This window comes from Octopus sinensis, linkage group LG1 (genome assembly GCF_006345805.1).
Source record: "Octopus sinensis linkage group LG1, ASM634580v1, whole genome shotgun sequence".
Classification (NCBI taxonomy): Eukaryota; Metazoa; Mollusca; class Cephalopoda; order Octopoda; family Octopodidae; genus Octopus; species Octopus sinensis.
In genome coordinates, this window is record NC_042997.1 from 107,254,491 (window position 1) to 107,278,433 (window position 23,943).

The following is a 23,943-nucleotide window of genomic DNA, read 5'->3' on the forward strand; positions in this document are numbered from 1 at the left end:
CTTTAATATCAGAATCACTAGCAGAACTAGAGGAGAAGTTTCAGGTATGGAAACAATGTCTAGAATCAAAGGGCCTTGGAATCAATTTAACTAAAACCAAAGTCTTAATAAAAGTGAAAAGCAAATTGTACATAAACAGCTATGCTACATGTGAAACATGAATGCAGAGGACATGTGAAGTGCTTGAAGAAAATAAAGCCAGTATGCTCCGCTGGATGTGCAATGTCAGTGTGCATGTATGACAAAGTGTAAATGCTTTGAGAGAGAAATTGGGTAGAAGAGGCAAGAGAGAAAACTGCACTGGTATGGTCATGTGATGTGTATGAATGATGACAACTGCATAAAGAAGTGCTGATCACTAAATGTGGAAGAGGAATATGTAGGATGACATGGGATGAAATGATGAGAAATTGATGTTGAGCTTCAGAGAGGAGATAGTAAAGGAGTAAGACACTTGGTGATTTGGTCTGATTAGGAAGCCCCATCCAGCTAAGTAAAATCAATGCCATGAAGACATGTCCTTTATATCCATGCCCCCCACACACAATCTGTCCTGTCAAACTTCACCCCCCACAGCCCATCTTCCTAGCTTCTCCCACTTCTTGCCGTCTGTGTTCACCACTCACTGTATTCCCCTCCCTCTATCCTACTCTCCCTCATGAACCTTCCTGCACAGAGTATCATCATCATCGTTTCATGTCCATCTTCCATGCATGCATGGGTAGGATGATTCACAGGAGCTGGCCAGGTGGAAAATCTACCCTCTGCTACTGTGTCTGTTTTGGCAGGGTTTTTACAACTGGATTCCCATCCTAACACTAACCACTCTGCAGAGTGGACTCAGTGATTTTTACATGGCACTAGCACAGGCGAGATTAGTTTTTGGCATAAATTTTACAGCCAGATGCCCTTCCAAGTGCCAACCATTTTATTGTGGACTGGATGCTTTTTACATGGCACCAGCACTACGTAACTTGCAAGACAAGAAATTATGAGAGGGGCAGGGGCATTTGAGGATGAGAACTCATGTCAGGGTATGAAAGGTTAGAAGGTGACAAAGAAACAGAGGCAGAAACAGGTGTCTTGCTATAACAGAGGGCACATTGTAGGAGGTGATCCAAACTCAGATGATGAAAGGTTAAAGTGTGACAGAGAAATAGGGAGGCAGAAATAGGTGTCTTGTTATAGAGGAGGTACATGGTTACCCAGTGAGAGAGAGGGAGAGAGAGCAGCTAGAAATGAGGTCAGAAATAGGTGTGCTGCTGTAGAAGAGATCTGTGGCTACCCAACCAGAGGGAAGAGCAAGAGAGAGCAGGAGAGGGATGGTGAAGCGCCAGGGTATACTCACAAGTAACAAGGATCGAAACATAGATGTGTAAAAGAAAGAAAGGTACAAAGGTTGTAATATATGCAGTCAAGTGTTGCCAGGAAGATGCAAAATAGGGGTTGGGGATTGGGGTGATTGATGAAAACCTGGGTTGATAGCAGGAAAGAGGATTGAAAGACACATCTCTATCCAATCTTTTCCTCACAACATGTCCTCCTGACACGCCTCCCCTCCTTCTCCCACTCACCTTTCACAATCTTGTGTATTTACCCATTCACTCACTTTATCCAATCCCTGATCCATTTCACTTTATTCATCTCCCCTCAACATGGCTGTACACCGCATCACATCTTTACCATGTTATCTATCTTACCAACACCCCTCCCCCCTATGGAGGTAGAAATATCTCCCCCTCAACTGCAAGACACCTATTTCTGTCCCTCTGCTCATACTTCTCATCATTTGACACAAAGCCACCTCCTTCAATACTACCCCCCCTCTTCATTTGAAGAGTCTTGTTCTTGTAATTTGCTTGGTGACCTTGCTGGTGTCAGGTAAAAAGCACCCAGCTCACTCTGTAAAGTGGTTGGCATTAGGAAGGGCATCTAGGCAGAAAAACCATATCAAAGCAAGCAGAGCTTGGTGCAGCCCTGACTTTTCCAGCTCCTGTCAAACCATCCAACCCATACCACCCACAAAGAGATGTCAAATGATGATGACCATCATCATCGCCACCGCTGCCGAAAACCAGAAGAAATACTGCTAGATATTCAGTCTAAATCATTAACCTCCAAAAGATGAAAGACAAAGTTGAATCACACATCTCCTAATTTTTCATATTTATTCAGCTTTTGAGACTTATGATAATCTGTTTTTCTTCAGGAAATTTATTCCCTGGGATGTTGATCTCTCAATGCTGGCGGCTGAGGAACTTTCTGTTGAATTTATCAGCCAACATCTCCCCACTGACAAGCCTTTATGCCACAACTATGTAAGTATTTTTTTGTAGACATATCTTTATAATGAAATCTCACATTGGCGCAAGATAGCACATTTGTTTTTGAAAGTTGTGTTGATTAAAATGACATCCAATATATTACTGCTACCTGTTTAATTAACCTTGAATCAAAGGCGAGTCTAACTTCTGTAGGATTTCAATATAAACTAGAATAACTGGCTACTCTAAGGTATTTACAACTTCAATATTTTGAAGTAAGAAATTATTAGGTTGTGGTTGGCCATCTGAGAATATATCAGCAGCTTGCCTTGCCAGTTTACTGGACAAAAGCAATACTCTGTTGCACTTTTGGAAAGAGTTGCTTCAGTGTAAAGTACCTATTGTTTAAGAACCTTAGCCATAATACTTGTTTTTGTTTGCAAAACATGTGTTGTGGTTAAGGTCAGCTACTTGACAAATGTAAATGTTTCATCTTAGGATGCAGAGAGCAACTGATCATCATATAACTACCGTCTATTGAAAGCCATTTGAACAGGTTATCAACTTATTAGCTACTTGAAGCATTAGAAGTTTATATTGTATCGGTATTTCACTGTATAATGTATAATTAAGTATCTCTATGAATCTTGGAGATTATTTGAATGTGATTTCTACTGTACTTTTTCTGAGAGAGCATCCAAAAAGAAACATTTTTGATATTTCATTTGTTATATTTGGATGAATATGTTTGGAAATATGACAATTTGAATGATCAGCAAACTTGTTGAAATCTTGTCTAATTGGCCTAAATGAATAATTAGCTATATTTGTGGTCTCATATAATTTTCAAATTACTCAAATTACTAGTGACCATGGTATACCAGTTGGTTATTATTTTTTTTCAGGATTTTGGAAAGAAAACTTGGGTGGGAGCAATTTTATATATATATCTCAGACCTATTTTGTTACATGTTACAAGCTGTCAACTTCACAGTGTTTTCAGGCCTAATTAAATCAAGAAGCACAAGCCACAGGGACTTGAGTTTTGGTACATTTGTAGTAGGTATAGAACTAAATAAATCCTGAGATTTTGGAAGATGACATTCATCATCATCATTGTTTAACGTCCGTTTTCCACGCTAGCACGGGTTGGACGGTTCGACCGGGGTCTGGGAAGCCAGGGGCTGCACCAGGCTCCAGTCTGATCTGGCAGAGTTCAGACTGGACAATTAAAAATGGCTATAAATGGTGGAGTTTCAGATTAGGACACCCACATAAGTTGAATTTTCCCCATTTTGACAGATGTTTCCTTTTTTTCTTTATCTTTTTTAATCTATTTCAATAAAAGTCTTGGAAAGGATAGGGGTAAGCTTTTTGGAAAATTTATGATTTTTTTCCATCCTCCCATCCAGGCCGATTTTAGCTAATGTTTTTTTTTTTTTTTTTTGCATTAAGCACTTAAAAACGATGGGAGAAGCATTTTCACTAAAAAGCTGTATTTATTTTTAATATTTTCAAACAAAGAAATTGTGTAATTTAAGGGAGATTTAGCTGTTGTTTCTCACACATTCTACACACACCTGGTTCTTTTCTCAGAATTGCATGTAGACCTAGATTTAAAAAAAGAAATACAGGACAAAATATGAAAACTCCTTGTTTTAAGCATTAAAAAACAAAAATTAAAAACATTTGTAACTTACAGCAAAATCATTAGTAAGAGAGAGAGAAAAAAAAAAACCTAAACAAGTATGTAAACAATAACACTAATTGTCTGTCTATATTCAAAATCAGGAAAAAAAAAGAATCTCATCTGATTTTAATAGTCTACAAAATTATATTCATTGTACAATATAATTTTTATTGGTGAAATTTGACCAATATTTCTCAAAGGAAAACAAAGTTTACATGTACAAGAATATCTGCTAGGTTTCCCTAGCAGCTCTCTGCACATTAAAACAAGTGAGATGAAATAAACATTCTCAATACAACGAGTCTATGGTAAAGTTTGTCTCAGTTCAGTGCATGTGTTTACTTAGTAATTACTTCATTCGTTTCTTGAAATTCTGGCTCATGTTCTGTTTGATCTGTTGTTACACGTAAATATGTCAGTTTGGCAAGTGGCATCAGTATACCACCCACTTTACTGACTTTGTACCCTTTCATCATCATATCGTGGCCAAGTTTAGCAATGACCATATTAAATTTGCAAGAAATTTTTCTTTCCTATGATATAAAAATTTTGAAGAAAATATGATCTGTTCTAAATGAAAAGTAAAGATAAAATTTTCACGTTTATATTTTGTAATGCTTATATGACCTACCCCTATATATTTTTATATCAAAATAAAGCAAAAACATTCCCCTTCATGACTATGATTTTGAACACAACTTGAGTTACAATGCTCCATGACATTGAACCAGAACAAGGGCTACCATTCAGCAGGAAAAAAAATGGGATAAACTCTGTAAATGCAAGAAAATACCAGTGTGTTTGAGGGACCCTGACATGATATGTAACAATCAGACTTTAATTAAAACTATATAAGAAGAAAGTTCATGTCTAAAACTTTCAAATGATATATAATGTTTTGAGGAAAATATTTACTTTGACATGAAAATGAAGCAAAAAGTGTGTTTTTGTGTGTTCAAACTCTGCTTGTCTCCATTATATGGTGCTCTATAGTGATACCTAGTGTAATGCAAAGATATTTTCAACTGCCTTCAACATTGGAAAATTGATCAAAAATATTTTTGTTAGCTTACCAGAAAATGTAAAGAAAAACTAATCCAGCAAATTTTCTCTTCATTTGATATAGTGACGTACATTATTCCTAATTAGGTTAACTGAAGAAAATAGGCCTTTTTTTCTGTTATGGAGTCTGTTAGTACATATTTGAATGCATTAGTTTTAGCTATCATAATTTGCATACAAATGAAATAGCAAGATGTTTTAGATTAGAAAGAGAAGTATCATTATTAATGGGGCAGAAAAATACAAACTAATTCTGTTAATGCAACATAATCCTCAGAAAACCATTCCTGTAGCACTGAGCAAATCTGCTTTCTCTTCTGCCCACTCCTCCAGGAAATGTTGAATTCCACTTCTTCATGTTAAAAGAAAAATTTAATTCTTTATAGCATCGATTTGTGCTTTTCTTTTTTTATTGACAAATTTTAAGAGTCAGTAGCATACTATAAATTTAAGCAACTTTAAAGATATTCCAATTATAATACTAATTTCTATTGTTAGCAATTTAGTATATTTTATGAAAGATTTAAAACATTTCATATTTATACTACATTTTTGCATTTGTAATCTGTTAATGACTATTTTCAGAACTTTCTGACTTCATATAATATTTCAATAGCTTTCTAGTAGAATGGTTTAAGTTTAAATGCAAGATGATTTAATGATGCTAAAGTTAAAGGCAACTCCATTGTAAAATATACCAATGTAAGAAAATCCAAGGATGGGCATATATATATATATATATATATCATGCTTTAAAACAAAATTATGAATATCTAAAGTAAATATTTTAAATATTCTATAAATTGAAGTATGCTTACCACAAAACTGATAAATCTAATATTTTAATCAATGTGTCCCCTATAATAACATAAAACTTTTGAGTTCATTTTGCCAGCCACATCTATATTGTCTCTAGTTTTCTTGAATTTATATGTTTATATATTTTTATTTTTGTCATTACTATGGTAAATTACATTCATGACATCATTTCAAATATTAACCATCTAACATTATGATTTCCTTCTTATCTATATGCAGTCTAAAAAGATCTAAAGTATAAATTAACTTTTGTAGGTAAGGAAGACATTTTTTACTATAGCTTTCTGTGATCTGTGCAGAAAGTTGTTGTTCCATGGTTGTTATCGCTGTGCAACTTGTGGCCTCCGCGTGCATCAACGTTGTATACACCGGGCTTACAGCTACTGCGATGGTGGTGATGATTACCATTCACATTATGGTAGTCCAAATAGAATTTCAGAACCAATGTACAATCAGTAAGTAAACACTATTTTATTTACCATTGGAATTTGTATCTTGTGGGAGAGTATATTGCTTTTCATGGATTATCACATTTTATGTGTTTTTTATATTTGTTACTGACCTAAATTTTAAAAACCTCTTAATATTAAGTTACATTTTATTTTTAATTAAAGACCAATTTAATTCTAATTCTAAAGAAATAATTACAATTTAATCCTTTAGTTGATATGAAACTAAACAATTGAGAGGTTGACATTTGATTCCTTGTCTGTGGTTAAGATATTTAATTGTAAAATAACCCAGAGTAAAGGGCAAAAGCAACAAGAAATGTGAGATAAGTAGTTGGAGGAGAATACTGTAAAGGCAAGGAGCAGAAGATAAAAGCAACGAAATTGTCCTGGGAAGGTGGGCAAGAAGAGAGAACATTGAAGGGGAGAGGCAGAGGAGCAGCATCCTAGCCATCAACACTCTTCTCATTAGCTTTCTTTCTGCCATGCTTGCCTAAGGGAGCAGGTTTTCTCCATTACAGCATATCCTCAGTTGCTGCAGTCACTTGTCATCTCTTTTATGTGATTCATCATCTTCAGATCGGGTTTTGCCTCTTCTCTCATGTCTTTCTAGGTCTTCCTCTTCCACAGGCACCATCCACTTTGCTCTGATGGAGAGACCCTTCAGAGAAATATCTTTTTGTTTGTTAAAAATTTGGCCTTTAGTGAGCCACATAATTTTATTGTTTCTAGACCATTTCCAGATGTATCTCATACACTACCTACATACGTTTCCAGTCCGTTCAATCAGTTCCAGACATTGCCAAATCAACGTAACACTCGTAAGCGTCCTCCTCCAATATGCCAGAGAGAGCGTTCAACATCAGCTCCAAATGTCTGCTGTAATCTAGTCAATGTAAGTAATAGCTTCTACCTTTCATTACTTAATGTTGACTTTGAGTAAAAATTTTATATATGTATATCACCATTATGATATATATATACACATACATATATTGGTTCATCGCATACATAATGCGGTTTTCTTATACTTTTATTTTTCAAAATTAAGGTAAACAAAGTTCTTTTTTAATCTAAAATATACTCTCCTTCATTTGTGTGGTAGACTTGCAAGGTTCCTCTTCCAAAATTCACTTGTCCATGACGAAAAATACTCCTCCAGTACTGTTCTGACCTCACCTACAGAATTTATATGTGTTCCGTCCAAATGATTTTGAAGATTATGGAATAAATGATAATCAGATGGGGCAGTATCTGGCGAATATGTTGGGTGGGGCATTGTTTCCCATTCAAACTGCTCCACACTTTGGAATGTCATCCTTGCTGTATGTGGTTGAGCATTATCCTGATGAAAGAACACCATTCGTCTTGAAACCAAAAATGATCTTTTTCCTTCTAGCACTGACTTAAGCTGCTCAAGTTGCTTGCAGTAGATCTCCTTTGTTATCATTTGGTTTGGGTTTGAAAGTTCAAAGTGGACTAAACCTTTCATATCCAACCAAACAGATAAGAACATCTTACGTGGGTGAAGACCTTCTTTAGCCTGAGCTGCTGCTGTTTCTTCTTTCCTTACCCACTGTCTTGACCACTTGATATTTCTATATGGAACCCATTTCTCGTCACCAGTCACAATTCGGTCCAAAAAAGGTTCATTTGTGAGATGTGACAGCAAAGAAGAGCACACATTTACTCTCTGTGTGCAATTAGACTCAGAAATTTGTGTGAAACCCATTGACCCAATTTTCTGGCTTTTCCGATGGCACGCAGGTGTTGATGAATGGTCAAATGACCAAATCCAAGCTTCTCTGCTGGTTTCTCAACAGTTACAATGGGGTTTTGTTCCACCAAGGTTTGCAGGACTGTTCATCAAGCTCTACACATCTTCTAGGATGAGGCTCATCCTCTAGGCTGTAGTTTCCAGCTCAGAATTGCTAGAACCACCGTTGACACCGGCTTATGCTTATAGTCTGATCCCCAAATACTTTCCATTGTTGCCTTTATTGAACTCATCAAGCAAAATATGCCAAATATACTCCTTTGTCACTTCCATTGTAGCTTTGGCAAAATAGTTAAAATCAATCTGCACTAACAATAAGAACAAGGTAAAATTACTGCCTGCTTTTATACTAAGTTGAAACAGGTTGTTTATCCTGTCCTCTTCCAACTTTTAGTTCATGTAATTGAAAAACCCACATTATTTATGGGATGACCCAATATATATATATATATATATATATATATACACATACATACAGAGAGCGAGAGGGAAGTAGAGTAAAAATCTGTATGAATATTTACTGTTTGTTTAAAGAAAATTGTGTGTGCATGTGTCACTTCGTGCATATTTGTGAGTTTTATATCTATTTTCCCATGCTAGCCTGAGTAGAAAGGATTTAACATTTTGGGACATCTTAGTCATAACTGGCAAAATTGGTGTCCACATGTGGGTGTTAATTAGTCTATTTACTAATGTATACGTTTAAAAAATTTCAATTTTACAAACAACTAACATGGAGAAGAATGATTCAAATTTGCTGTTGTGAAATTTCAGTTACCCTTTTGCTGTTGTACAAATCATGTTGCCAACTATGCTTTTTTTTCTGTAAATTTTACTTGAAACCTCTTTTACTATGAATTTGATAATAGATTTTAATTATTACCACTAGTAAATTTCTTAATCATTCTTAACATCTTCGTCACTTGACTTTTCTGTAAACTGGGATGTTAGATTGTTTACAAATTCTAATATTGTTACAACTAGTTTTTTCTTATTTCTACATGTTGGATAGCCTTATGTAAATTATAATATACCAGCAGTAATACCTGTCGTTGATCAAGTAATTACTTTTACTGTTTCTCAGGAGCCACGAAAAATATATAATAATTAAAATAGAAAAAAGATCAAATATATTAGGCAATATATTTTGTTTTCTTTTGTTCCACTCCTATGTAGAGCTCCTTTTTGACATCTGAACAAGAATCGGGTAGAAAGAACATGGACTATCCTGGAGATCATTCAAGTATGTATACCTATAAACCATTTCTTGAACATATTTACTTCTGTGCTACAATTTTCCAAAGTTGTATAATGTATTATGTTTGAAAGTAAAATTGTAGATTGATTTAAGGAAATCTCTTCCAAGAAATATTCTTAATTTTAATTTATTTGTACATAGAGTATTTTCAAGAGCAATATTTATAAATCTGCAAATGTGAAAAATACAGAAAGTCACTGTTCTAACTCTTTACTGCCATTGTAACATTTTCATAAAAAAAAAAATACTCAAATAGTTGTATTTAAGAATGTTGTAATAAATTCACATCACTTTTTCACACAAAATCTCATATTCATAAACCTTCTGGAACTTGCTCTATTGTTTTTCCCATTCCTTTATATTCATTGCAAACGTACGCTAATTTGATTCAAGAATTCTTTTGAAATTATTTTTTATGTCAGTTCTTCACATTTTAATCATTTCTATTGTTTTTGACATGTTTTTAAGGTTCCACCTTGTAAATAATATAAAAATCATTCATATTATATAATGAGAGCATCTTTGCAGCTGCTTGACCAACTAGAAATAGCAGCCAAGTGTATCTCAACACTTTAAAAGAAAAACTGAAGGATATATTGCATAATGTAATCCGAGATAAACTATGCCTGCAAAAAAGATGTAATAATGATAACGAGAATGATTTTAATTTGGGCTGATTTGTGAATCATTAACAACTTCAATTCTTAGGTGTTGTATATTTTAAAAGTATATGAGATTACTGTATAAAGTAATGTAAAGGTTGAAGAAAATATCTATAAACTGTATTACCATGGCACTTTGAAATGATGAAACATGTTTCCAATTTGCATAGTGTTTACCTGAAATGTTTTATCTGATATGTATGGTGTCTGTAAATTCAAATCGTGTTTTATATGATGAAACACAAAATTAAAACTTTATTCTTAGAAGATTTTACACTTACTTCATATCTCTGTTAATCATGGAGTTTTGCGGGTATTTTTCAAAATTGTTTAAATTTATGGAAAGGACTGTCCATAACCGCCAAAAATATTCTCAGACCAGTGAGATCAATGTTTGACCGCAAGAAGGAGCTCTGTTGATAGCATCCACAGGACTTCTTAGACCAGTGAAGTTGATGTTATTCTTGATGAACTACAGGAAAATCTGGAGTGGTGTGGGAATTTCAGAGAGGTGACATTCAGGCATGGAAAGATTGTGTATAGTTGTTAGTGGGACTTAGCAGATGAATAAGTTAGATAAGGGGTATGAGACAAGCTGGCTTTGAGGTGGAAAGGCCACAATAGTGTTGAAGAATTACTAGTTTATGAATTCTATTTCCTTTTGCTGAAATTTAACTTCAAACTTGAAAGGTTTTTCTGAATGGTTTGCCCAAAAGGTATTTGAAGCATCACCTTTCTTTTGCTGTTGGCATTGTTTCTATGTATTTCAGATGTTGCTGCACCAGGTACAAACCACAGCAACAGAAGTAACATGAGCCACAGACAAGCTCTTCAGTATAAAGATAAACGTCATGCTAGCGACAGTATTACAGCTATTTGTAAAATTTCTCCATTTTTCTCTTCCTTTATGTCCAGAGGTATACACTACTGCATGCTTCAGAGTGGTGTGAAGATTTGGTTTGCCCTTCCTTCAGATAACGTTTTCATTTCACCTAACCTTTTACTGTGACTTTAGAATAAAGTTGAAGCAAACTAATCATTTTATTATCACATTTCAGTAAATAATAGCGCCAGAGGTGTTTTACTAATATTTATTGTGAAACATGTATCCAGTTTATATCATGATGTCTTCTTAAAATCACTGATGGTTAGAAATATTAGTCTTCATAACAAGAGTAACTCTCTCAAATTGCTTCTTGACTTTATTTCTCTACTGTGTTCATCATGTGACATACTAGTTGATTGAGTTATTATTTGAACTTATGAAACTTTATTTTAAGCAATCCCCCAGGCTACTCATTCAAATCCTAAATAAGAATTATGGACTTGTATCATAATTTGATACATTTGAATAAGTGAAAGCAATAGCACTGATACGTTTGTGAATGTCTTACATGAGTTTTTAAAGGTTATAAATTCATTTAGGAGACCCTTCGAAACATCCATGATTATTATAGTTCTGAAGTCTGCCATTCAAGTTTTATTTGTATAGAGTATTTCTTTGCTCAAATTAAATCCATTTGATAAAATGGATTAATCATTCATTATATTTGTTTTATCAATTTTTTAAAAATTACCAAGCTATAAAATTTTGTTTTAGCAGTACAGTGTCTCTTCATTACGGTACATAGTGTTTGGTATCTAATCAAAATATGAAGGTCTCAGATTCTATAATAACCTCTGAACTGTTCCCAAGACAAAATTGATTAACCTTTTGCCTATCAGCTGATTTTGTGACTGGTGCATTAACAGCGTTTTGCTCCAAGGTAATATTGTAATACAGAATATACCTATAGAGTTGCTGTATCTCAGATGTAAACACTTTGCATACAAAATAGTTTTGTGGACAGAAAAAAAAATTAGAAGAAAAGCTAACTATAAAAAATATTTAACAAATTAGATGCAAATTTGTAGACACCTTCATATTATTATTTGGCTATTTGCTTTTCCAAGCTAGCATGAGTATGATGGGGATTTGTTTGAGGCAGGATTTTATGACTGGAAACCCTTCCTGCCACTGTGTGTTTTTCAAGGGTTTTTTTTTATATACCATAGTGCAGAGTTACAGGTCATAATATCAGTGAAGAATGTCAACATCAACAGTGTGTGTGTGTATTTTCTGTCTATTGAATTCATTTTTACGGCCATTTTTCTCTCCTACACATAAGATGATGAAGCCATCAAACTAAAACCATTCCTTTGTCTGCCCACATGATTTGCAAACATTTCACTGAAGCAAAAAATTAACTCGAAAACTTGTGAGCCTTACAAATCAATGAAAGTACAGACATGGGTTTTAAAAGCTCAACTAATTTCATTTCTGTGAATCATCAGAGGTGGTAAAATCATAAGTCAATTTTTCTTTTGAGAATTGAAGGAAAGAATGACAAGAGAAGATGGTCTTTAACCTGGTAAACCAAAATGTTACATTGAGAGGGATGCAGTAGCAAACTTATATTAGTGTTTGCACTGATGGCATTCCATCCATGCAGGGTTGAGAAAAAGGCTTTGTTGCTCATGTGTTACAAAAAAATTCACAAGTTAAAATTGTACATTGCATGATTCACTACAGAGTATTGGGTGTCAAAATCTCTACCTGATGGTCTCCTGAAGACAATAGACAACATTGTCAAAGTAGTGAATTACATAAAATTGCATTCCTATGGCGCAGACTTTTGCATCTCTATGTGAAACTATGGATTCTGATTTTAAGTGTTTAATGTTTCATACAGATGTGCAATGTCTCTCGAAAGGAAAAATGCTCTTTTGATTTATTAATGATGATAATTGGTGGCTGGAAGTAGCATTTCTCAATGATGTTAAATTTGAGTCTGCAAGGAGTGAACAAAAATTTTACAATTAAAGTCTTTCACTGACAGGTTAGAACTGTGGATAAGGAAAGTTCAAATCTCACAGCTTGATTACTTCCCAGGTGTAGAGTCTTTTCCAAACAAATTCAAAATTTTGTCACACATGCAGAAGATAGAAAACAACCTCTTTGTATCGTTTTCTAAGTATTTTCCTTCACTTGTTTATCAAATGTGCGAGTAGGTCATCAATCCTTTCACAAGATACAACAGTACACACCTGCCATAAACATTAACAGAAGAAAATTTAATCGACTTGGGAAATGATTCTGTGTACAAAGCCTCATTTTCTGTGCTAGAATTGTCAGAATTTTGGATTTTGCTTTGAAGCCAATATCCTCGGTTAGCTACTACATCCGTTAAATCTCTGTTACCCTTTGGAACTTCGTATCTTTGCGAATTAGGTATCTCTGTGCTTATGGAAATTAACTAAAATAATATAGGAACAATTACAGATGGTAGATGAGGGGTTACATATTTGTTCTATCTAGAGTCGTGTTTTGACAAAATTCTTTCTCAAAATCAATTGTATCCTTCTCACTAATACTTGTATTATATTACCTATATATCATTATCATCATTGTTTTTAACATCCGCTTTCCATGCTGGCATGGGTTGGATGGTTTAACTAAGGACTAGCAAGCTGGGAGGTTGCACCAGACTCCAACCTCATCTTGCAAGGTTTCTACCGCTGGATGCCTTTCCTAACGCCAACTACTCCAAGAATGTAGTGGGTGCTTTTTACATGCTACTGGCACAGGGGCCAGTCAGGAAGTACTGGCATCGACCATGCTTGAATGGTGCTTTTTATGTGCCAATCAGGCATTGGCCACAACAACAATTTCACTTGACTCAACAAGTCTTCTCAAAGCACGGCATATTGCCCGACGATTGAAGGGTACTCTTAAATGGATTGGTTATGCAACACTGACATAGGCCATGGCTATGATCTCACTTAGCTTGCTGGGTCTTCTCAAGCACAGCATATCTCCAAAGGTCTCGGAGATATGTTACCTTGCTTCTGTGAGGCCCAACGTTTGAAGGTCGTGCTTCAGCACCTCATCCCAAGTCTTCCTGGGTCTACCTCTTCCACAAGTTCCCTCCACTCTTAGAGTGTGACACTTCTTCACACAGCTGTCCTCATCCATACACAACACATGATCATACCAGCGCAGTTGTCTCTCTTGCCTCTTATGTCCAACTTTTCTCTTGGGGCACTTACACTCTGTCATATATGCACACTGACATTACACATCCAGCAGAGCCTACTAGCTTCATTTCTTTCAAGCTTACATGTCCTCAGCAGTCACAGCCTATGTTTCACTGCCATGTAGCATGGCTGTTTGCACACATGCATCATACAGTCTAGCTTTTACTCTGAGCAAGAGACCCTTTGTTACCAGCAGAGGTGGGAGCTCTCTGAACTTTGCCCAGGCTGTTCTTATTCTAGCAGCTACACTCTCAGAGCAACCACCCCCGCTACTGACTTGGTCACCTAGGTAAGAGAAGCTGTTTTCTGCACATTTTCAGTGTTTATTGTCCCTGTGCATTTGTCACACACAAATACTATCTTTCCAGTTACCCATCTTTTGATATTGCTGCACCTCTTATGTGTCCATAGCTTACACTGGAGACATCTTATGGAATTTCTACCTACACCTTTTCTACAGGTCGAGCAGGGCCATCTACCTGAAGAGATTTGTGATTTGTCTGCCTTCCTACATTGGTTTTTGCTAGATTGACTCTAAGGCCCTTCAATTCTAGACCTTACTTCCACACCTGCAATTTCTCTAGCTCTGGTAGTGAGTCAGCTATTAGAGTAAAATCATCAGCATAGAGGAGCTCCCAGGGGCATCCTGTCTTGAATTCCTCTATTATTGCCTGGAGGACTGTGATGAATAAGAGGAGGATGACTGATCTTTGGTGAACCCCTACTCCTACCCCGAATTCTTCACTAGGTGCCAACTGTCACCTTACAACATCCCTGTACATGGCTTGTACAGCTCTCACCAACCACTTATCTATCCCTAGTTTCCACATTGAACACCAGATAAGGGATCAGGGGGGAGCCTGTCAACAGGTTTCTCCATATCAATGAAAGCCAAGTACAGAGGTTTATCTTTGACTTAGAATTTCTCCTGCAGCTGTCTTACCAGAAATATAGCATCAATAGTGCTTCTCTCTGGCACAAACCCAAACTGCATCTCATCTAAACTAATTCCCTCTCTAATTAGTTGGGCTCTGCCTCTCTCTTTAACTTTCATCACCTGATCCAACAATTTGATGACTATAGTGTAATTATTAGCAGTTGACTATGGTGCTGCTACACCAGTCATTGGGTATGACTCCTTCATGTATCACCTGGTTGACTATACAGGTGACTAGACTATAGCTTACACAGCCAGATATTTAAAGCACCTCTGCAGTGATTTCTGATGGGCCAGGGACTTTCCCTGTCTTCATATCCTTAATTACTTTATCTACCAAGCTACTGTCAATTCAGATAGCTAGTCCCTCTGTTGGGTTGATATTTTACAAACTCTCTTTCTCCCGTTCATTCTTTTCATTTAGCAACCTTTCATAGTGGCGTCTCCAAGTCTCTCTCCTTGCAGCATCATTATATGCAAGTGAGCCATCATCCATGTGGACACATTTCTCTCCTATGACATCACAATTCTTTCTCACACACCCTAGAAAATAAACTGAAAAACAAACCCTGCATCACTTCTAACTTCTTTTTCTTTATTATTAGTGTGTGTATGTATACACACACACACACTCAAGGTGCATGCATTCCAGAAGTTTTGTGACTTTTTCAGGAGAGACATTTATTATTTTCAAATAAATACAAAACTCTAATGTCCTTCAAAATAGGATCCTCTGACTTCAATGCACCTGTTGTGGTGCTCCAGTCACTTCATGAAAGCCCCATGGAAATCCTCTAAAGTGAAGGTGTCCAGGACCCTTGTCACAGCCTCCTTCTTCTTGAAAATGACTGACCTCGAGGTTGTCCTTCAGTTTGTTGAGCAACAAAAAAGGTCACTGGGAGCAAGATCTGGACTGTGGGAAATGATGAGAGGCAGTTTTGATTGCTTGTCTCTGTCAAGTGGTTGGTTACCAGGATGTTCATCACAGAACAATCTGAGAACAAACTTATCACATCTTCCTGAATAATCCTGTATACAGTTGCCACACCAACTCCCAAACTATATGCTTATTATCTTTATAGACTCCTGATGAACTTCATTCAGAAAATAGATTTCCCCAACTACCTATGATGTTCTGGTGTCCTTTCCTTTGCACACCTCTCATTGTCTCACCTTCTCTCTATCATCTTCAAACTTCTTGTGTTAGCAAAAAAGTTAATGCATAAACTAAACAGTCTAGAGCATTTCGTAAGTTTCTATTGCATTTTCGCCCAGTTTAACACAAGACTTTTTTGCATAGCAAGCTTCCAAACATCCTGACTGCATTCTACAAACTAGTCAGCTGTGACAAGCTGTTTAGTAGGATGTGTTCAAAGTGTTGTTACAGCCATCTCCTTCATTCTGGTTCAGCAAAAGTGGGGCTGAACTCAAACCTATCTGGTTGTAAAGGAAACTTCTCAAGCAGCCATGCCTGTTCTCTGAGTGTGGTGTGCACATTGTAAACAATATACATACAAAAGATGATGTGGGATCATTGGCAGGCTAACAGGGAAGGTAGATTTCATATGCAGCAGGTGCTCCAGAGCAATAAGCACTAAAAGTGCTTAGGAAGCTGATTTCCTTAGCTGCCCATACAGTTCCACAGAAGCAGTTCAAAGCTTTTGTTTCCAGGTGATTTAATTAGCATTGAGGCCAACTGTTCTAAAAGTGTTGTAGCTATAACAAGAACAGCTTGGATAAAGTTCAGGGCACTGTTACCTGGGCAACAAAGGGTTTTCCTTGAAAGACGAGGGCAACTTGTATGATGCTTGTGTGCGAGGTACAGTGCAGTATAGCAGTGAAATGTGAAGGACCTGCAAAGACTAGAAAGAAATAAGGCAAGCATGCTTCGCTGTCTTGCGTTAGTGTATGTGAATGACAAAATGTAAATGAAATGAGAGGGGAAAGAAGATGGCAAGGGCACATAATGACGTCTGCATAAGCAAATGCTTATGAATGTTCAAATTGAGTGCTACCTGTGGAAAAAAGGAGATTGAAGAATACTTGAGAAGAGGTGGTGAAAATGACCTGAAGTTATTACATGTGATAAAAGAGATGAGAGAGGACTTTCATCTGATGGTAGGCAGTGCTGCAGAAGACCCTGACTCCTGTGCAAGCTTAGCAAAATGCTATGAAATAATAGGACAGTGCATGCACATTCCCAGCTACTGCTCAGTGCATGCACCCCTCTGCCTATCCTATTATCTTCCACATCTCCTCAACATCACTTTTCGTATGACTACATCTCCCCATCACTATTGTGATGGCCTTTGCTAATGTGAATTACCTAATTGCATACTTACTGTGTCATCAGCATTACTTATACTAAATATTACTCACTTATTCTTCCATACAATAGCAGTTCTCTTGCTGCAAAATCTTGTCTTTCAGTTGAACGTCATCATTAATCTCACTAGATCGAAAAGAGTTAATTCTATCTGCCTTGTCTCCTCTCACTAAGCAACACAAAACTAAGTCATTTTTAATTGAAGAGCAACAAATTGTTTTTAGAAATTAGAATTTCATTTCTAAATATATGATTGAAATTGTTGCGCAAACACTGAGATGTGAGAAAGTACGATTATATTACCCATGTAGAATGTGTATCGAGGGACATAGAACACATCCAGCAGGTGATAGGAATGGAAATTATTTCAATTCCTTTGGGTTTTAGAGGTCATGTATGGTGGGTGTAGTTTTGTTGTTATACATAGGTTGGCTATTTAAAGAAAGAGACAAGATTAAATTGATTAAAATTGTGTTAGCTGAAATTATATGTTAATAATAATTTTACCAATAAAAGCATCTATTATAAATGATTATTATTAGTAATTGATTAAATAAAGGTTTTGTCTTCACAAACTAATTTCCTAGTCTTTAAATTACCATAATATTTTTATGTATAAAGTTTTAAATTTGTCTTTACTGCTGCTGCTATATGCATATTGGTTATCATCAACATAATGTTTGCTGAAAGCTGTAAATATTTATTAGAGAATGATAAATCATCACATTTGACAAATAAAACTAAATAATTTGCAAACCAAATAAAACTAATAATTTGCAAACTAAATCCAAAAACGAAATATAATAAGCTTTAGTCAAGCTAGCAAGACATTGAGAAACACCATGTTCTGCTGTCTGAAAATAAGTGGAAATTTTACCGGTGAGTGTGTTAAATAATAAGGCACTAAAAGAGAATGACTCTCCCCAGACACAACAGAATATGCTTCAACACACGAACTCATATAAAGAATCTTGCAAACCAAATCCAAAAACGAAATATAAATAATGACTATTTTATGGTATTATCATAGAGTTAAGTTTAATGAAAAACATAATCTGATCAAGAATATGATATATAAAACTTTTTATTTAGAGTTTCTTTCAACCTCAGATATTTAAAAATGGACTTAAATAGTGAAAATTCATTGTTGATTGGTATTATTTAGGTATTTTCCCCAGGATTAGAATTTAAACATTTAAGAAGAAAACATTGCCCATTTTAAAGCCAACTCCTACAACTTAAATTAATGATTCAACTAAAATATTAACCTTTGTCAAATTAACTGCATTCGTTTTGAATTAAGGTTGAACCCACTTCATATGGGTAAGGGATTTACTCTAAATTTTTTCAATGACCCAAGTTACTAGAGGATGTAACTGATGTATAATTACATTGTCCTTATTTATTGCCTATAGGTCATTATTTGTTTTATGTTTGCTTTCCATGCTGTCAATACTTAAAACAGGTTGTCACAGTGTGAATCACTTATTTAGAATTACTGCCCTCGAAATTGAGTTGAGGACTGCTACTTCTCACTCATATGTTCCATGTTTGGAACTGTTCTATAGCTAGATACCCTTCCTATTATGTACTGGATGTATTTTATCTATTTTATCCTAGCACCAGAAAGGTTATCATGTCCTCAGCTAAATAAGTAAATTGGTTTTCACTAATTTTTGTGTTTACTTAGCAGCTAATCCTTATTTGAAATCCTTCTAGTTCAACTTTAGAAATGGAGATGAATTTACAACAGTTCAAACCCTTTAATCTATATTGTTGTTTGTTGTTGTTTAATAATTTCACTAACCTTGAACCTGAGTGGATTGTATTGACTTTTTCTTTGTTTTTTTTTTATTTAAATGAAAAATCAATATTGTAAAATGTCCAAGAATTGTTTGTTCAACTGAATCACTATCCTCATTCTACAGAGTTATAAATTAATTATTGTACAGGGTTTTTTTTTTTGAATTTGTGTGTGTGTGTTGTTTTGTATATATATCATCCTCATTGTAAATGTTCACTTTTCTATGCTTGCATGGGTTTCACACAAACACCCAATACATGGAGTACAATTAATGGAGTTTCATATCCATAACATGTACGTGATCAGTCAGACAATATATGGTGAATCATGTATTGTCTTCTCTGTGCATTGTTCATTTGTTTGTTTTTGTATGCCAGCCACAGCTTCGACAGAGAAAGATTGAAGGCAGGATTTTTACAACTGGATGGTCTTCCTGCCACTAATCCTTATTTTTTCAAGTAAGGTTGTTTTTTTTTTTATTCCAGAGAAATTTAAAAACACAGAGCTAAACTAATAATTTGTTGGCAAGAAATGTTAATAAACATCATCAGTTGCAGCTAAATTACAAAACAGGGGTTTCGCTGTTTATAGCTGTGGCTCGGGGCAGATTGTAAACAATTATAAACATTCATGTACTCACATAGGCATGTATGGCAATTCACAGTATATATTTGTCTCACTAATCAGTACACATAAAACTCTGAGCAACAATGGGGTAATCCTCACCAATTGATTACTCACACACACATATATGCGTATAACACACGTGTGTGTGTTATATGTATAAAGTGTAAATATGGCTGTATGGTTGAGAAGCTTGCTTTCTAATCACAATCTCGGTTCAGTCCTACTGCATAACACTTTGGGCAAGTGTCTTCTTCAATAGCCCCAGGCCCAGATGGAAATTGTGTGTATGTGTGCGCTCTTGTCTTGGTATCATATTATGGTTGTAAAAGAACTTCACCATCATACAGTGGATATTGTTCATTTCCATTCTTCTGTGTGAAACACATCAGGTCATTGGAGAATATTACCTCACCTGGAAACAGGTGAGGATTTGGAACAGAAAGGACATTCAGCCATAGAAAAGTTGCCTCAACAAATTCTGCCTGATTCGTGCAAGCAAAAGTGAACATTAAACAATATTGATGATATATATATATATGTATGTGTGTGTGTATATATATATATATATATATATACACACACACACATTACTTAGACTTAAGCTATTCCATGTTGTGAGGCACACAAAGGCAGCAAGGATTGATCTGCCATTTTCCCTGTCGTTGCTGTTTTTGTGTACCAGGTGGTAGGCAGGTGCAAAATGTGACCTGCCAAGTATAACTGACATGGCTCCGTGATGTGATGCAATGATAGGAACTTGCTCCATCGGAGGATTTCCTCATTTGTAAACAGCAAACAAGTTGTGGAAGACCTGGGCAATTTCTTCTACCCAAGAAGTGTCATCAGCAATGATGGAAGCACAGAAAGTGATGTAAACAATGGAATTGATAAAGCAGGGGCCATATTGCAGCCTATACACCGAACCTGAATAATAACAAAACATCAATTCTAACATAAACGTCCAGTTTTTTGGGGTGATAGTCTTGCTTGTGGTTTTGTATGGTTGAGAATTTTCACCAATAAAGATAGCCAAGAAGCTAGAAGTCCAATCAAATCTATAAAAGATCTTCAAAAGTTACTTTGAGATAGATCACACACATCCATGATTCATTCACATATAGAGATATGGATATTGGATATCTTGTGAGCTTGAGTGTACAAAGAGATGTATGACAGCAACTGTTGAGTCTCCAAGTTGATAATCATCATCCAGTCTGCTTCCAGTATAGTGCTTTAGCTACTACTATACTTAATAGTGCTACTAGTTAGGAAATGCAGAGCAAATGTAGTAGAAATGACAATAAACACAAGTTTATATCATTTGTTCCTACATGTGTTTCGTTGGAACTCAGCATTGAATGTTCCGAGTGCTGGTGGATGCTTAACCATAATGGATTGTCAAAGGAACACTTTATTGCATTATGTGTAAAGCTTTACATGAAAATTTTCTGAGGTAAAAAAAAAAAAAATCATGCAATTTATTTTGTAACAAAATATATTTGGGGAATTCTGGAATGCTTAAAATAGTCTTCTTTAGAAATATGTTCATTTTGAAAATGATACTAATTCTTCTTTGATCAAGAAACTAATTACTCAAAATGTATCACCTCTACTATTTCTATGGCAAATGTTTGTAATATTTTAAGATAATTTGGTGTGTGTGTGCATTTTTTTTTTTTTTTAAGAACTGCTCTCTTGATATAATTTTAATACTGATTTTCAGATATTTATTTTCTTTTCAGGTCACAACACTAATTGTTTGGCTCCACCTAACTCTGGTTCAAGCCACAGTCAGGGAAATAGTCCAACTAAAATCCACAGTGCAAGGGGTTCACCTACCAACCAATCTGAACAAATGCGGCCACGTGCAAAATCAGTAGAATCAGAGCTAGGACAACATGTGGTAGATAATTTATGACATCTGTTTGAAATCCATTTATAAATTAGTTTTATAAACAAGCTCCTATTTCCAAAGTCTCATACTGTTTATTTGATCTTTACATATTTTGTCTTATTTTCTAATCTATAGCGACTACGACGAGATTCAAATGAAGAATGGGAACTTCCTGACAAAGAAATTATATTAATTCGTCGAATTGGTTCAGGATCATTTGGAACAGTATTTTGTGGTCACTGGCATGGGCCTGTTGCTGTGAAAAAGCTGAATGTAGTTCATCCAACACCTGCGCAATTAGAAGCTTTCAAAAATGAAGTTGCTGTCTTAAAGTACATATCTTCTTTCTTCTTTCAGTCTTAAGTTGGGAGAGTTATTCATTTTAGTTTTTAATGTGATCTTTATATTTAGAAGATAATATTACAGGGTTTATTTCTATATTTTCTCATATCATATATTGCTTTGTATATATGTAGATGTAAATCTCTCTTTCCACACATACAGCTATTCCGCAGATCCCTTTCACTTAGATCACTTGACAATTATTTTATACTCATCGTCACATGCAGAGATCAGAGAATGCAACCATCTTGCTCATACATTAAAATAGATTTCCTCTTCTACTCAGTATTTTTCTCTCTGTTTATTTGTACTTTGTTGTTCATATACACTAACACTTCAAATCCAGTAGAGCATGTTCAACTCATTTCTCTCTAGCTGTCACACTTTTCACTCATTTGTTATGTTTTGTTACCAAACACATACAGTCTGCCTTTCTCTTGAATACATGAATCTCTTGGCTGTCACTAGGGTGATAGTTCCTTGAACTTTTTCCATTACAACCTTATTCCATCTCCCGCCTCTTTTAATTATGATTCCTATATAACAGCAGCTATCAACTGCTCTGAGGAAACCTTTTGGACTTTTAAAAGAATTTGATTCAAAGGTATTTTTGGTGCTTACTACTCTTGTGCATCTACTTCATATGAAGTTCTCCTATGTCAGCCTGCCTGTGGTACCCCTGCATTTCTTATTCACCCTTTGTTTACATTGGATACACTGTATAGCATTCTGATCTACTCTTTTCTACATGTGGAGTATGGTCACTTTCTAAATAGCACTGGGCTCTTGTTTTCTTTGCTGCTAAAACGTTTGTCTTTGGTTTACTCTAAATTATCATGTATCTGGACTTACTTCCATTTTGAAATCTCTTCTCTAATGCTCCAACATAACTCTCAGTTATGAGAACTAGGTCATTGGTACAGGTAGTCTGTCATTAACTTCTCTATAATGGCCTGAAGAACTATCATAAATAGGAGCAAGTTTAGAACTGAGCCATGATATACACCTTGCATGCAAAATTCACCACTGATCTCATACCTTGTACATAATTCTCATAAACCATTCATCTGCATGTAATTTTCTTAGCAAACACCACATTACAGGGTATGATATTTTGTTAAAGGCCTTCTCCTGGTTGATGGATGTTAGGTACTGGCTTACTTTTTGCTGAAAATGTCACTTGTCTCACCAGGAAGAAGGCATTAGTGATATCCTGTACAAACACATAACTGTCTTGCTTTTCATCAAAGCCAATTCTTCTTAATTCCTTGTGCTGTAACTCTTTCTGCCACTGCCATAATCTTGTCCATCTGTTTAATACATCTATAGTTGCTTTTTTCTGAAGCATCTCCTTTGCCATTGTAACAGCTGTTGATACTATTATGCCCAGTCATTGGATAAAACACTTCCCTGCACCACTTGATTATCTATGCAAGTCACCAGCACATGGACCAGCTGTTTTCCCTGTCTTCATATCTCTTTAATAGCCATTTCGACTGTATAGCTTACCCTCTGTTGGGTTACATGATGTGGTCTTTCTCTCATGCAATCCCCTCATTTAGCATCATTTCAAAGTTGCATTCCATTCCTCATTCTCTTTGGCGTCTGTAAAAACAAGTGAACCATTATCATTATAAACACACCTCTCACCACGCATCTGATTTCTCCCTTTACTAAGTTACTGGATATACAGCAAAATTGTAAGATAGAATTGTGTGCATTACTGAATTTTCAATTGAAGTTAAATTTACATAAAAGTAGGTGTACCCTGAAGGTAAAATATGAAATAGTGGAATTTATGCTCAATTTTGTATCATTTCAATTCTCACTGCTCACCATGCATATGGCAATTTATTATTACTTCTCATTATTTGCATTTCCTTGGAGATAGCCCCATTAGCCACCACTACCTGACTTCTCTCTTCTAGAAAGTCATGTAGCCATTCTCCAAGTTT

The 23,943-nt window shown here is 35.5% G+C and overlaps 1 protein-coding gene across 5 annotated transcripts in view; it reads left to right on the forward strand.

Annotated features, from left to right (window-relative positions):
- LOC115209716 (serine/threonine-protein kinase A-Raf) overlaps nucleotides 1-23,943 on the forward strand; it is a 100,646-nt gene that overhangs the window by 60,218 nt on the left and 16,485 nt on the right. For 3 of the 5 annotated variants that reach the window (XR_004999529.1, XM_036503509.1, XM_036503513.1), the window contains 7 exons: nucleotides 2,210-2,318; nucleotides 6,091-6,290; nucleotides 7,017-7,179; nucleotides 9,238-9,304; nucleotides 10,752-10,898; nucleotides 21,495-21,655; nucleotides 21,782-21,978. Coding sequence is in view for 4 of the 5 variants with exons in the window: in XM_036503509.1 (XP_036359402.1) it covers nucleotides 2,210-2,318; nucleotides 6,091-6,290; nucleotides 7,017-7,179; nucleotides 9,238-9,304; nucleotides 10,752-10,898; nucleotides 21,495-21,655; nucleotides 21,782-21,978 (1,044 nt within the window). In the remaining variant the exon portion in view is untranslated. The remainder of the gene's footprint in view (nucleotides 1-2,209; nucleotides 2,319-6,090; nucleotides 6,291-7,016; nucleotides 7,180-9,237; nucleotides 9,305-10,751; nucleotides 10,899-21,494; nucleotides 21,656-21,781; nucleotides 21,979-23,943) is intronic. The other 2 variants (XM_036503511.1, XM_029778238.2) reach the window with 2 other exon arrangements.